The sequence below is a fragment of the Dama dama genome, chromosome 1 (genome assembly GCF_033118175.1).
Source record: "Dama dama isolate Ldn47 chromosome 1, ASM3311817v1, whole genome shotgun sequence".
NCBI lineage: Eukaryota > Metazoa > Chordata > Mammalia > Artiodactyla > Cervidae > Dama > Dama dama.
In genome coordinates, this window is record NC_083681.1 from 7,541,072 (window position 1) to 7,555,120 (window position 14,049).

Sequence of the window (14,049 nt, forward strand, 5' to 3'; positions counted from 1 at the left end):
CACCCAGACAACACATGTACTTAAATAGTTAACTGAACACAAATATGAGAATTCCAAAGCATCCTTTGTGATAACACAAATGAATAATTTTGAACATACAAAGCACAAATAAGTAATTAGCTTATAAGTGATGGAGTGGCAATAGGCCTTGAAACTGGGAACGCCTGTACTAAGAGGAAAAATCTCTGAAAAGCTTTATTATAGTAAAAAGATGTTTAATTCATCACACCTTGTCATTTTTTCTCAGAAAATACTCCCAGAAACACATCTTGTAAACATTTAGACATCTAATTTCATATCACATGGTAACGTTAATGAGTAGATGCTACAGAATTGTGCTATCCAATCACACTCTCAACTACAACAGTTTATTTTAAACCTACTCCACCTTAGAACTCAGAAAGAATGTTGAACACAATGGTAAATTCATTTCAACGAAATAATTAATTAATTACTCTAACAAAATTTTCCAGATGGTTTTGTTTGTCATGTTGTTTTAGTCACTCAGTCATGTCTGACTCTTTGTGACTCCATGGACTATAGCCCACCATGTTCCTCTGTCCATGGGGATTCTCCAGGCAAGGATACTGGAGTGGGTTGCCATGCCCCCCCTCCAAGGGATCTTCCCAACCTAGGGACTGAACCCAGGTCTCCTGCACTGCAGGCAGATTCTTTACCATCTGAGCCACCAGGGAAGCCCAAGAAAACTGGAGTGGGTAGCCTATCCCTTCTCCAGGGGAGCTTCCCGACCCAGGAATCAAACTGGGGTCTCCTGAATTGCAGACAGATTCTTTACCAGCTGAGCTACCACGGAAGCCCTTTGTTTTGTCATATAAATGCATATGTGTCTACAAGACACCTGGCAATATTAAATACAAACTGTACTAAGCTTGTTATGAAAATTAATTTCAAAGACAATATTTCCCAAATTCATCATGAAAGACAAATTAATTCAGAAAAGAAAAGTAAATATTTTCAGTTACTATTATTAGAAAAACAAAAACAATTGTGATAAATTTTTTTTCTAAAGGCCTCTGATTTCTTATGGAATAAGAAAAATCTTAAACGTATCTTTTTAAATCTTTAAACAACTGCTTTCTTGGAATACTGAAAATGAAGAAGAAACTATCAAATCTTAGGAAAAGAATACCAAACATGATAAAAAGTACTAGGCTGTAATGAATTTATTTATACACACATTTAGAGTTCCAGATTTGTAATTCTAGTGTGAAAAATGATAAAAAATGTTTAAAAAATAAAGCTTAGGCCAAATCACATTAAAAGAAGGTAAAATTGTTTAATCTTTGTTCAGTGACTCTTATACTGGTAAGACGCCAATGTAATGAGTCAAAGTAGAGTCAGTTGATAGTCAGTTGAATCAAACAATAAATTACATGGGAATAAACGGGATCCCAATATGAATCTTATAATAATATGACTTATACTCCCTAAGGAGGAGCATTTAGGATAAAGAAATGGTGTGTGGAAAGAGAAAAGAGTTGTAGAGATAAAAGAAAATACCAGTAATATAGAGTATAAACTATTCAGATAAAAAGAACAGAAAAAAATGAAACATATTTCCAAGAGGCAAAAGTTATCTTTCAAATTCTATATCAGAAAGATAAGTTAAATTAATGGCAAAAATTCAACTTCATACAAAGAAATGATTTGCTTGTACACAAGATTTTTAATTTGGTTTTCACATTCACTGCTAATTAAGGCATAATAGTTTCAACTCTAAATAATGACTTTTGGGAAACATATACTATGGAAAAGGAAAATTTTCCAAAATATGCACATGGTCATCTGCAATTTACAACCCAAAACTTATCCATCGTCATTCTGCAGAATTTTGTTTATAAAACAATATGAAATAAAAGCATAAAATTTTTTTAAAATATACTTTAGATAGAAGAACTATACAGCCAAATAAATCAAGTATCCCTAAAATGTTTCTATTCATATTAGGAAGTTCAATTTAAAATATTTGGCCATCAAAAGAATACCATTTTAATTTATAATTTTATATGAAAGTAAAAATAAATTACACTAAAAACTGAAGAGTTGCTAACTGAATCATAAATGGGTTTTTGTTAGGAAAATATTTTTACTTTTAGGTAACTAAGACTAACTGTGAAAGCCTAAGGATTTTTAAGAAGGTACTTCCTGGAGCAAGCTTCGAAAGAAACATTTCTAATGAGAAAAGTTAAGTAGATTAATTACCTGTAAGATAACAAGAGCATTTTCTATGGAAAGGTCATCTGATGGTAGGCCTTCACTTTTCCAAATTAACTGTTCACTTTCAGTACAAAGAAATCTCCTCAGATCAAATTCTGAAAAATTAAAGATATCAATGATACTTAATAATAATCTTGTGATTGATGAAGAAAAGAGAATAAAACTATTTAAAATATACTCCAACAGAAGTCCCATGATCATTCTTAATATTCAATCCATTCTTCTGCATTTAATACCAGAAGTTAAAGAGAAAACAAATTTTTAATGATGCAAAGAAATGAATCAATTGAATTAGTTTTCTTCTATTAAATAAATGTTTCACAACTATATTAATTTATAAAAAAACACAAAGTTCACAAAGAATTTTGGAATTACCACATCTCATTTTACCATATGAAATCAGTGTAAAAATTAATAAAATGTTTAACTGCATTCATACAATATCAAAATAATTCAGTGGTCTCACTTTCAAAAGTGATTTTAGGGGGACAAGAGTCATCATAACAGACCAATTCTCAGAATATTCATAGAATTTAGCAAATCTAAGCACTTATGGTATCCATTAACTTACAGAAAGTTTTCCTAATCTTAAAAAAGTAAAATGGCAAAAATAAAAAGATAGGCTTTTCATATACTGAAACTTCAAATTTATGAATTAACTAAATACAAACTTTCAAGACCAGCTGACTTGGTCCATTCTTCCAAACAGGTTTTTCTCAGACCCTCAGGAGCAGCAGAAAGATATGTAATAAATGCAGCAGCTAGTTGAGCTCTTTTAGGAAGAGTAGCCAATTCCTCTGTCATCTCTGCAACCTGGAAAAGAGACAGAGAAAGAGATGGATATGTCCTAAGAGAGAAAAAAAAAAAAACAGCTTCACAAATTCAAGCTTTGTCTCTAGGAAAAAATCATTCATTGGTTTAAAGTAATTACCTATCTTGAATACAATTTTCAAAATGTAAAAATACCAGCAAGACCTTAGATCTTGCTGTGATATTAAAACAATGTATGATATCCCAACATATCTGTAAAGAAGAATATATTCTGTCATTGAAATTTCATAATGATTATAATAAACATTGTGATATAGCATCACTTTCTAAAATGTGATTAAGACACAAAGAGTATGAACAAAGGCAAAAAACAAACATTAAGCAAGGAGACTTTTTTAGAATCATAGAGTGGCTAAAGTGTAAGCCTGTGCAGAAAGACCACCAATAGAGGAATAATGAAAAGATAAAGAGTTGGCTGGAAGAAAGGTGATTTTAAGGTTTTCCCATGCCATGGAAAGCTGCTTCACTTTTAACCTGTGGTTAATAATGAGCCACTGAAAGTGTTTAAACAGAGCAGTGAGTGGTATAATAAGCCTAAGTTTCAGAAAGATTTCAGCTGACAAAGTATCAACTAGTTAAAGGGTCAGATAGAAGAAAGACAAGGAGAATTCAGGTGAAAAAACAAAACAAGAGTATTAAGGATGGAAGACAAATATGAGGGATATATGCAAAGGGATACAAATTAATAAAAGGAGTCTAAGAAAGTCACATATTTTTCATTTTGATACATAGAAGAAGGATGTCTTATGACACAGGAAAAGAAAAGAGATTTGATATGAGAAAAGAAAAAAATTCAGAGGTGCTTGAGTTCCTGAGACAGTTGAAGGCCAATATCTAAGTATAGTTAGAAATAGGAATTTAAAAGTCAGCATTCTAGAAATATACATCTGGTCAAACATCATCACATGGGTTAATATTTTAAAGCCTGTATGAGAAACCCCAGAATATTTGCTGAGAAAGGACCTGACAAGAACACCAAGAGGCAATCAACATTACTGGATGAGCAGCTGAGGATCACCCCATGAGGGAAGGAATCTAACTGGTTAAAGAAAAACAAAATCAAAACAAATGAACAAAGTTAAAATAGAGGATTTCAAAAACAAATAAATGGCCAAAAGTGTCAAATCCTAAGAGGACTGTCTTGGTAAAGGGAAATCCAAAAAAGGCTCTAAAGAGTACTAAATTTTCAATTTCAATACTCATTTTTATCCCTACCCTTGATGAAAGTAGAAGAGGAGAGTGAAAAAGTTGGCTTAAAACTCAACATTCAGAAAACTAAGGTCATGGCAGCTGGTCCCATCACTTCATGGCAAAAGATGGGGAAACAACAGAAACAGTGACAGACTTTATTTGTGGGGGGGGGGGGGGGGGGGAGGGGGCTCCAAAATCACTGCAGATGGTGATTACAGCCATGAAATTAAAAGACACGCTCCTTGGAAAAAAAGCTATGACAAACCTAGACAGCATATTAAAAAGCAGAGATGTTACTTTGCCAACAAAGGTCCGTCTAGTCCAAGCTATGGTTTTTCCAGTGGTCATGTATGGATGTGAGAGTTGGACTATAAAGAAAGCTGAGCACCGAAGAACTGATGTTTTTGAACTGTGGTGTTGGAGAACACTCTTGAGAGTCCCTTGGACTGCAAGGAGATCCAACCAGTCCATCCTGAAGGAAAACAGTCCTGTATATTCGCTGGAAGGACTGATGCTGAAGCTGAAACTCCTGTGGCCACTACTTTGACCACCTGTTGCAAAGAGCTGACTCATTGGAAAAGACCCTGGCGATGGGAAAGACTGAAGGTGGGAGGAGAAGGGGACCACAGAGGATGAGATGGTTGGATGGTATCACCGACTTGATGGACGTGAGTCTGAGTAAGCTCTGGGAGTTGGTGATGGATAGGGAAGCCTGGCGTGCTGCAGTCCATGAGGTCGCCGAGTTAGACACGACTGAGCGACTGAACTGAACTGAACTGATCTCCCCTAACTAAAAGAGGAACAGGTCACTTTGTCTAAAATCCATTCATATAAAGATATTGTGCTTAAAGATTAATTCACAACAGGGCCATTAATATCTAGATCATTTATCCTAAGCCGGCTGACAGTTAATGGATATTTTTCTTTTTCGTTTTTGTTAACAAATATATCGTAGATTTCCTATCTTAAACAATGCCTCTATGCCCATGGACTGTATAGTCCATGGGGTTGCAAAGAGTGCAACATGACTGAGCGACTTTCACTTCACTGCGTGATCTCAGACAAACCTGTGCATTCCACCTCCTGTGTTCTCTATCGAGCTGATTAATTAAGACTTCTGCAGCTTTAATTGTTTCTTGTGCTTTGCTTACTTCAGCTTCAAGTTTGGCAGCTTCTGAAGTCCTGCTCTGAAATCTATGAAAACATTAAAATTTACTTAAAGACAATCAGATTTAAGACAGATTTAATTAAGTTATGCTTAGGTAGTAAAGTGAGCTTTTATACTAGAATTTTAATTAACTGTAATATTGATAATATTTGCTTATAAAATATCATTAATATAATAGACATAACACCAATGCTTACATTTAAAGGGGAATATTCTCACAGGGCTCTGATATCCTACTACATTATGCATAAACAACAAAATGACATCCAAAGGTCCTATCGTAAGATTGATCTAATTTGTCTTTTCAGTTTTATTTGATCTTATTTAGTCTAGTAAAACTAGATGTCATCAGAAGAATTTTATATTCTCAAACAATGCACTATCTTTCATCTGCCATGACTGTCAATGAGCTGTTCCATTATCCAGCTCCTTCCTTATACCTACCTCACCCCTCACTCTAACTCCCACAAATACACACCTATCAAAACTACAAATAAAATTTTAAAACTCACCTCAAATATCCATCCCATTACATATATTCTCTCCCTATGTGCCCATTTGCCAAAGTTTAAAACTTCTTTTTAAGTTATTTTCCTTAAAAATACTTGTACAAATTTATTATTTTACTAAATATAATAGCAGATTCCATATGATTACTTAGTCCCTCAACAAATAGGTAACTGCCTTCAAAATGCCAAAGACTGGGCTTCCCTGGCGGTCCAGTGGTTGAGAATCTGCCTGCTAATCACAGGACACGGGTTCAATCCCTGGTCCAGGAAGATCCCACATGCTGTGAGGCAAGTAATCCTGTGCACCACAACAGCTGAGGTCCCCACACTCTAGAGCCCACAAGCCGCAACCACACCACAACTAGAGAGCAACCCATGCTAGCTGCAACTGGAGAATACCCACAGACAGCTACGGAGACCCGGCACGGGCATAGATAAATAAATACATAAAAGAGAACACCTAGGATTGTGCTGATTCTAGGAACAGTTCAAAATAAGTGCTGTAATTCTCATTTTATAAATATGGAGACTTGGATCCAAACAGATTATTGCACAGGTCTTACCAATAGTAAGTAGAGGACCTAAAATTCATATATGGGTGTGCTGCTATTAAGTTGCAGGCCCTCTATTCTTTACTGCCTGTCTAAGTGCCCTATTCTTCCCTCCCCTAGATATAGGACTCTAGGAGTCACGTCCAATATGGCAGCCACATGTGGCTAAATAAATTTAAATTAATTAAAATTAAAAATTCAATTCCTCAGTCATATTATCCACAAAGTCCTCAATCATATTATTCAGAAGGTTTTCATAATAATCCTCCCAAAATACTGGTAATATGATGCAGTGACTAAGAAAAGGAACTTAAAGGAATCAGACAAATATAGGATCTAATGCTTGCTTACTCATTTACTAATTGTTCAACTTAAGCAAACCTTTCTAATCTTCAGCATTCTAATCGCAAATTATGTGAGAATATCCACCTCTCAGTATTGTTCTAAATGCTAAAAAGATGAATATGCAAAGTGCCTAGGACAACATCTGACATGTGCAAATGACTAATAAATGGAGTCAAAACAAATAAGCTAACTACTCAATAAATATTTGATAATCACTTTCGTATGATTAAGTCCTGATTCTGAGCATGTAATATTGAATATAATATATTATTTTCCTTATACCACTCTAATACCAGGAGGGAAATTATGTGATTTCATATCTATATGACTAGTACAAAAAACATTCAGGAATATTAAAAACGTTGAATTTATAGCTTTCACTACAGCTTTTATTTATGTATATTAAGTAAATATACATAAATGTAAATAGAGATGATTGTTTCCTGACTACATATAGAAAAAATTAATAGATTTTAGTCTAACGGAACTTTCTCTTGGTACAATAATTTGTATTTCTTCCATAAGAAGAAAAGGAAATATAATACATGACTTAAAGAAAGTAGCAAGTGATAACATATGCTATATTTAATGACACGTTTTCCAGTTTTCCAATCTTTACAATTCTTAAATGAAAATGTTTCCATATTTCTATGTCCCATACCAGTATTTTTTTTTGTCCTATGTTAAAAACAATCACAGGACCAAAGAGGTACACAAAAGGCTTTAAGATTAATCCCTTTATAAATAGTTTTTAGATTTGAGTATATTTGCATGAAGGAATATTTTTAATACCAAAAAGAGCAAAGCTAAAAGGATAGAACATTGTTAACACAATCATGTACCATTCATAATTCCAGATTATGGAATAAGTAGTACTGTAGCATCATCTGCAATACATAAGTCTAAACTGCTGAGGTCAAAATAATAAAGAAGTGGGAATACCAAATGTAAACAGTCCCAGCGTTAACACAGCACATTCCCTTCCTCCTGCTCAGTTTCCCATTGCCTGGGAATATACACAGTGATAGCTACACAAATGGAAACTTAAAATATTTTTGTTCTCGTTAAATTTTTTTAAAAAGGAATACACTGTTACCTTATTCACCATTTTAAAGTGATAAATAAAAAAAAATTAATATATTAATTATAACAGTTTTTTAAAACTTAAGTATCTATTGAGGTAGGTTTTCAAATATCCAAAATACATTCCAAAACTTAACTTACTTTTCTTTGAGTTCTGATACTTTTTGACCAACAGAATTAAGAAGCTCTTCTAGTTTCCTTTTTCTATCTTCAGTTTTCCTCAAATTTCTAAAATATAATTCAATTTCATAGAAGTCACTGTAGTTATCAAGAAAAAGCAGCAACAGCACTGTAAAATATAATCTTGCAGTAAACAAATGACAATGAAAATTGTCAATAATTCACTAGTTTTAATACCTTCATTTAGAATTTTATTTGAAAATCAATGCTAAGATTAAAAGTGTATTCTCTGACCTAACCACATCACTTCCAGAAATCTACATTTTAAAACACTTCTGCAAACAGATTTCTGGATAAAAATGTTAGAGTAAAAGTATTCATTTATCCTCAATCCCTTCTAAAATCCTACTAAAATGAAACCAAGGGAATAAATAAGACATACAGGCAAAAAGATAAAGAAAATGAAAAGTATTATCAAAGAAAATTTGTTAAATATTAACAAAGGAGTGATTTTAATAAAATTTTGAAAGGTGAAAACTAACATACCAAAATGCAAAAAGCCAAAAGTTAAATGACTGCAGGAAGCTATGCCAGAAGAAGAATTCAAAAATGTTCAGAAAATGTAGACAATTACCTCTGAAGAAAATAAGCTTCAACAGTAGCTGAACTGAGAACTTCCAGATGTGTAAGTAGGATTTAGAAAAGGCAGAAGAACCAGAGATCAAATTGCCAAATTGGATCATTAAAAAACGCAAGATTGCTTTGGGTAGTATAGTCATTTGAACAATATTGATTCTTCCAATCCATGAACGTGGTATGTTTCTCCATCTGTTTGTGTCCTCTTTGATTTCTTTCATCAGTGTTTTATAATTTTCTATGTATAGGTCTTTTGTTTCTTTAGGTAGATATACTCCTAAGTATTTTACTCTTTTTGTTGCAATGGTGAATGGTATTGTTTCCTTAATTTCTCTTTCTGTTTTCTCATTGTTAGTATATAGGAATGCAAGGGACCAAAGCAATCTATAGATTCAATGCAATCCCTATCAGGTTACCAACGGTAGCTTCACAGAACTAGAACAAATAATTTCACACTTCGTATGGAAATAGAAAAAACCTCAAATAGCCAAAGCAATCTTGAGAAAGGAGAATGGAACTGGAGGAATCAACTGCCTGACTTCAGGCTCTAATACAAAGCCACAGTCATCAAGACATTATGGTACTGGCACAAAGACAGAAATATGGATCAATGGAACAAAATAGAAAGCCCAGAGATAAATCCACGCACCTATGGACACCTTATCTTCGACAAAGGAGGCAAGGATATACAATGGAAAAAAGACAACCTCTTTAACAAGTGGTGCTGGGAAAACTGGTCAACTGATTGTAAAAGAATGAAACCAGAACACTTTCTAACACCATACACAAAAATAAACTCAAAGTGGATTAAAGATCTAAATGTAAGACCAGAAACTATAAAACTCCTAGAGGAGAACATAGGCAAAACACTCTCCGACATAGATCACAGCAGGATCCTCTATGACCCACCTCCCAGAATATTGGAAATAAAAGCAAAAATAAACAAATGGGACCTAATGAAACTTAAAGGCTTTTGCACTACAAAGGAAACTATAAGCAAGGTGAAAAGACAGCCCTCAGATTGGGAGAAAATAATAGCAAACGAAGCAACAGACAAAGGACTAATCTCAAAAATATACAAGCAACTTCTGAAGCTCAATTCCAGAAAAATAAATGACCCAATCAAAAAATGGGCCAAAGAACTAAACAGACATTTCTCCAGAGAAGACATACAGATGGCTAACAAACACATGAAAAGATGCTCAACATCACTCATCATCAGAGAAATGCAAATCAAAACCACAATGAGGTACCATTACACACCAGTCAGGATGGCTGCTATCCAAAAGTCTACAAGCAATAAATGCTGGAGAGGGTGTGGAGAAAAGGGAACCCTCTTACACTGTTGGTGGGAATGCAAACTAGTACAGCCGCTATGGAGAACAGTGTGGAGAGTTCTTAAAAAACTGGAATGAGAACTGCCATATGACCCAGCAATCCCACTTCTGGGCATACACACTGAGGAAACCAGATCTGAAAGAGACACATGTATCCCAATGTTCATCGCAGCACTGTTTATAATAACAGCCAGGACATGGAAGCAACCTAGATGCCCATCAGCAGATGAATGGATAAGGAAGCTGTGGTACATATACACCATGGAATATTACTCAGCCATTAAAAAGAATTCATTTGAATCAGATCTAATGAGATGGATGAAACTGGAGCCCATTATACAGAGTGAAGTAAGCCAGAAAGATGAAGACCAATATAGTATACTAACGCATATATATAGAATTTAGAAAGATGGTAACGATAACCCTATATGCAAAACAGAAAAAGAGACACAGATGTACAGAACAGACTTTTGGACTCTGTGGGAGAAGGTGAGGGTGGGATGTTTCAAGAGAACAGCATCGAAACATGTATATTATCAAGGGTGAAACAGATCACCAGCCCAGGTGGGATGCATGAGACAAGTGCTTGGGGCTGGTGCACTGGGAAGACCCAGAGGAATCGGGTGGAGAGGGAGGTGGGAGGGGGGATCAGGATGGGGAATACATGTAACTCCATGGCTGATTCATGTCAATGTATGGCAAAAACCACTATAATAATGTAAAGTAATTAGTCTCCAACTAGTAAAAATAAATGGGGAAAAAAAAAAAAGCAAGAGAACTCCAGAAAAACATCTAGGTCTTCTTCACTGACTATGCTAAAGCCTTTGACTGCATAGATCACATCAAACTGGAAATTTCTTAAAGAGATGGGGATAGCAGACCACCAGAGCTGCCTCCTGAGAAACCTGTATGCAACAGTTAGAACCAGACATGGAACAATGGAACAAAAGACTGTTTCAAAATTGGGAAAGGAGCATGTCAAGGCTGTATATGGTCACTCTGCTTATTTAACTTATAAGCAGACTACATCAGGCTTCCCTGGTAGCTCAGCTGGTAAAGAATCTGCCAGCAATGCAAGAGAACCCCCTGTTTCAATTCCTGAGTCAGGAAGAGCCTCTGGAGAAGGGATAGTCTACCCACTCCAGTATTCCTGGGCTTCCCTGTTGGCTCAGATGGTAAAGAATCCAACTGCAATGTGGGAGACCTGGGTTCAGTCCCTGGATTGGGAAGATCTGCTGGTGGGGGGCATGGAGACCCACTGCAGTATTCTTCCTTATGCCAGGCTGGATGAAGTACAAGCTGGAAACAAGATTGCCAGGAGGAATATCAATAACCGGGAGAAGTATCAATAACCTCAAATATGCAGATGAGATCACCCTTATGGCAAAAAGTGAAGAGGAATTAAAGAGCCTCTTGATGAAGGTGAAAAAGGAGAGTGAAAGAGCTGGCTTAAAAGTCAACATTCAAAAAACTAAGATCATTGCAACCAGTCTTGCCACTTCATGGCAAATAGATGGGGAAACAATGGATACTGTGAGAGACTTTTCTGGGGCTCCAAAATCATTATGGACGGTGACTGCAGCCATGGAATAAAGTCGCCTGCTCCTTGGAAGAAAAGCTAGGACAAACCTAGACAGTGTATTAAAAAACAGAGACATGACTTTGCTGACAAAGGTCCGTGTAGTCAAAGCTATGGTTTTTCCAGCAGTCACACATGAATGTGAGAGTTGGACCATAAAGAAGGCTGAATGCCAAAGAACTGTGGTGCTAGATAAGTCCCTAGGACTGCAAGGAGATCAAACCAGTAAATTCTACAGGAAATCAGCCCTGAATATTCATTGGAAGGACTGATGCTGAAGTTCAAGCTCCAATACTTTGGCCACCTGATGCAAAGAGCTGTCTCACTGGAAAAGACCCTGATGCTGGGAAAGACTGAAGGCAGGAGAAGGGGATGACAGAGGATGAGATGGCTGGATGGCATCACTGACTCAATGGACATGAGTTTGAGCAAGCTCTGTGAGTTGGTGAAGGACAGGGAAGCCTGGTGTGCTACAGTTCATAGGGTTGCAAATAGTCAGACACTATTGAGTGACTGAATTGAACTGAAATTTCTAGAATTTACTTTTTGTACATTAACAGTATTCCTTTACAAAATTTTGCTGTTTCTAAAGGAACTTCTCCCACTTTATCTATCCAACAACTTAACAGTAGGAAAAAAGTGAGTTCATTCTGCTAACCATCTTTTAAATGCTTTTTCTTCATGTTTTTGTTCTGTTTAACTCTTCATTTATTCATTTTTTTTCCTTTTTCTCTAATGATAAACAGTAACAATATTGTGTTACTTTCAAGTACAGCACAGTGATTTCTCTAATGATATATAGTTGAAATATTGTGTTACTTTCAGGTGTATAGCACAGTGATCCAGTTATTTTTTGCAAATTATATTCCATTTTAGGTTTATATGACATTGAATAAAATGTCCTGTGCTATATAATAAAACCATTTTCTTACTTATTTTATGTATAATTGTTTGTCTTTTAATAATATACTCCTAATCTATAAATACTGCTGCACCCCAGTGCAATAACAGAACCAGATGCATGTAGGATCACGCATCTACTCCTGTTAACTGCATGGCAATAGAAAGGGAGAAGGTGGAAATGGTAACAGAGTTCCTCTTCTTGGGCTCTAAAATCACTGTAAATGGTGACTGCAACCATGAAATCAGCAGATGTCACAGCTTGGCAGGAAAGTGATGAGGAACCTAGACAGACTGTTGAAAAGCAGAGACATTACTCTGCTGACAAAGGTCCGTGCAGTCAAGGCTATGGTCTTCCCAGTGGTCACGTAGAGCTGTGAGAGCTGGACCATAAAGAAGGCAGAGCACCAAAGAATTGATACCTTTGAACTTTGGTGCTGGAGAAGACTCCTCAAAGTCCCTTGGAAAGCAAGGAGATCAAACCTGTCAATCTTAAGGGAGATGAACCCTGAATACTCGTTGGAAGGACTGATGCTGAAGCTGAAGCTCCAATATTTTGGGCATCTGATGTGTACAGACGACTCACTGGAAAAGTCCCTGATGCTGGGAAAGATTGAGGGCAGAAGGAGAAGAGGGCACCGGAGGATGAGATGGCTGGATGGCGTCACTGATGCAACAGACAAGAACTGGGGCAGACTTCAGGAGAAGATGAGGGGCAGGAGGCCTGGAGTGCTGCAGGCCACAGGGCCACAAAGCATCGGACATGACTGGGCTGCTGAACAACAACCATCCAGTTATGTACAGGTATCTTTCTTGCAAGTTTGGTTATCTAGCTCTTCTGCCAGTTTCTAATTAGTTTTCCATAGTAATAGTTCCCGTGGAGATGTGTTTATGACGTGTCTGTGGTTTGGGTGAGGTAAGCTCTACATTCTCCACTCCATTATCTTGACCTACATTCTTAATTTGTATTTAAATGACTCAGTGTTGTCAGCTGCCTTTTTGCATACAGACAATAAATAAATCCTAATAATATGTCATCAATTGATGAAAATGAAGGTTAGGGTTGTTTATATTTTATATTTAACTTACGATTCCAATCCTGCCTGTTCAGTTTCCAAAGGCTGGATTCGTTCCAGGACATGGGAGTACTGGACATTGGCTTTAACCCAGGCAGCTAAGGGAGCCGCTGCAGTACTGGCCCGCTTAGCATTCTGAAAAAACACACCGGAAATTATCCCACATCCTGACTTCATTTGGAATAAAGGCAAGGTTAACTCCAGTGTATCTTCTTTAAGCATTTGTTTAACAATTTCACCCAAATAATGAAGTTTTTGGTTTACGGCAAAAATAAAAATAAAGTGAATTGCTATTTTGATTAAGTAAAAAATATATAAACCATTTTTCCTTAAGAACAAATCTTTTTGAACCACATACAATCTTTAATATAACTCTATCATTCTATTGACATAAATAATTATTAGCCACATTTGTAATGAATACATGTGCCATCCACAACAATCTTCAAGCATCATTTCTTTCTCTTCAATACAAAGAATAATCT

At 35.9% G+C, this 14,049-nt stretch overlaps 1 protein-coding gene across 2 annotated transcripts in view; it reads right to left on the reverse strand.

Annotated features, from left to right (window-relative positions):
- Window positions 1–14,049, reverse strand: part of DYNC2H1 (dynein cytoplasmic 2 heavy chain 1) — a 408,806-nt gene that overhangs the window by 235,910 nt on the left and 158,847 nt on the right. For both annotated transcript variants that reach the window (XM_061143196.1, XM_061143187.1), the window contains exons 59-63: window positions 13,578–13,699; window positions 8,058–8,144; window positions 5,328–5,454; window positions 2,910–3,051; window positions 2,224–2,333 (exon numbers count right to left, since the gene is read on the reverse strand). In XM_061143196.1, coding sequence (XP_060999179.1) covers window positions 2,224–2,333; window positions 2,910–3,051; window positions 5,328–5,454; window positions 8,058–8,144; window positions 13,578–13,699 — 588 coding nt within the window. The remainder of the gene's footprint in view (window positions 1–2,223; window positions 2,334–2,909; window positions 3,052–5,327; window positions 5,455–8,057; window positions 8,145–13,577; window positions 13,700–14,049) is intronic.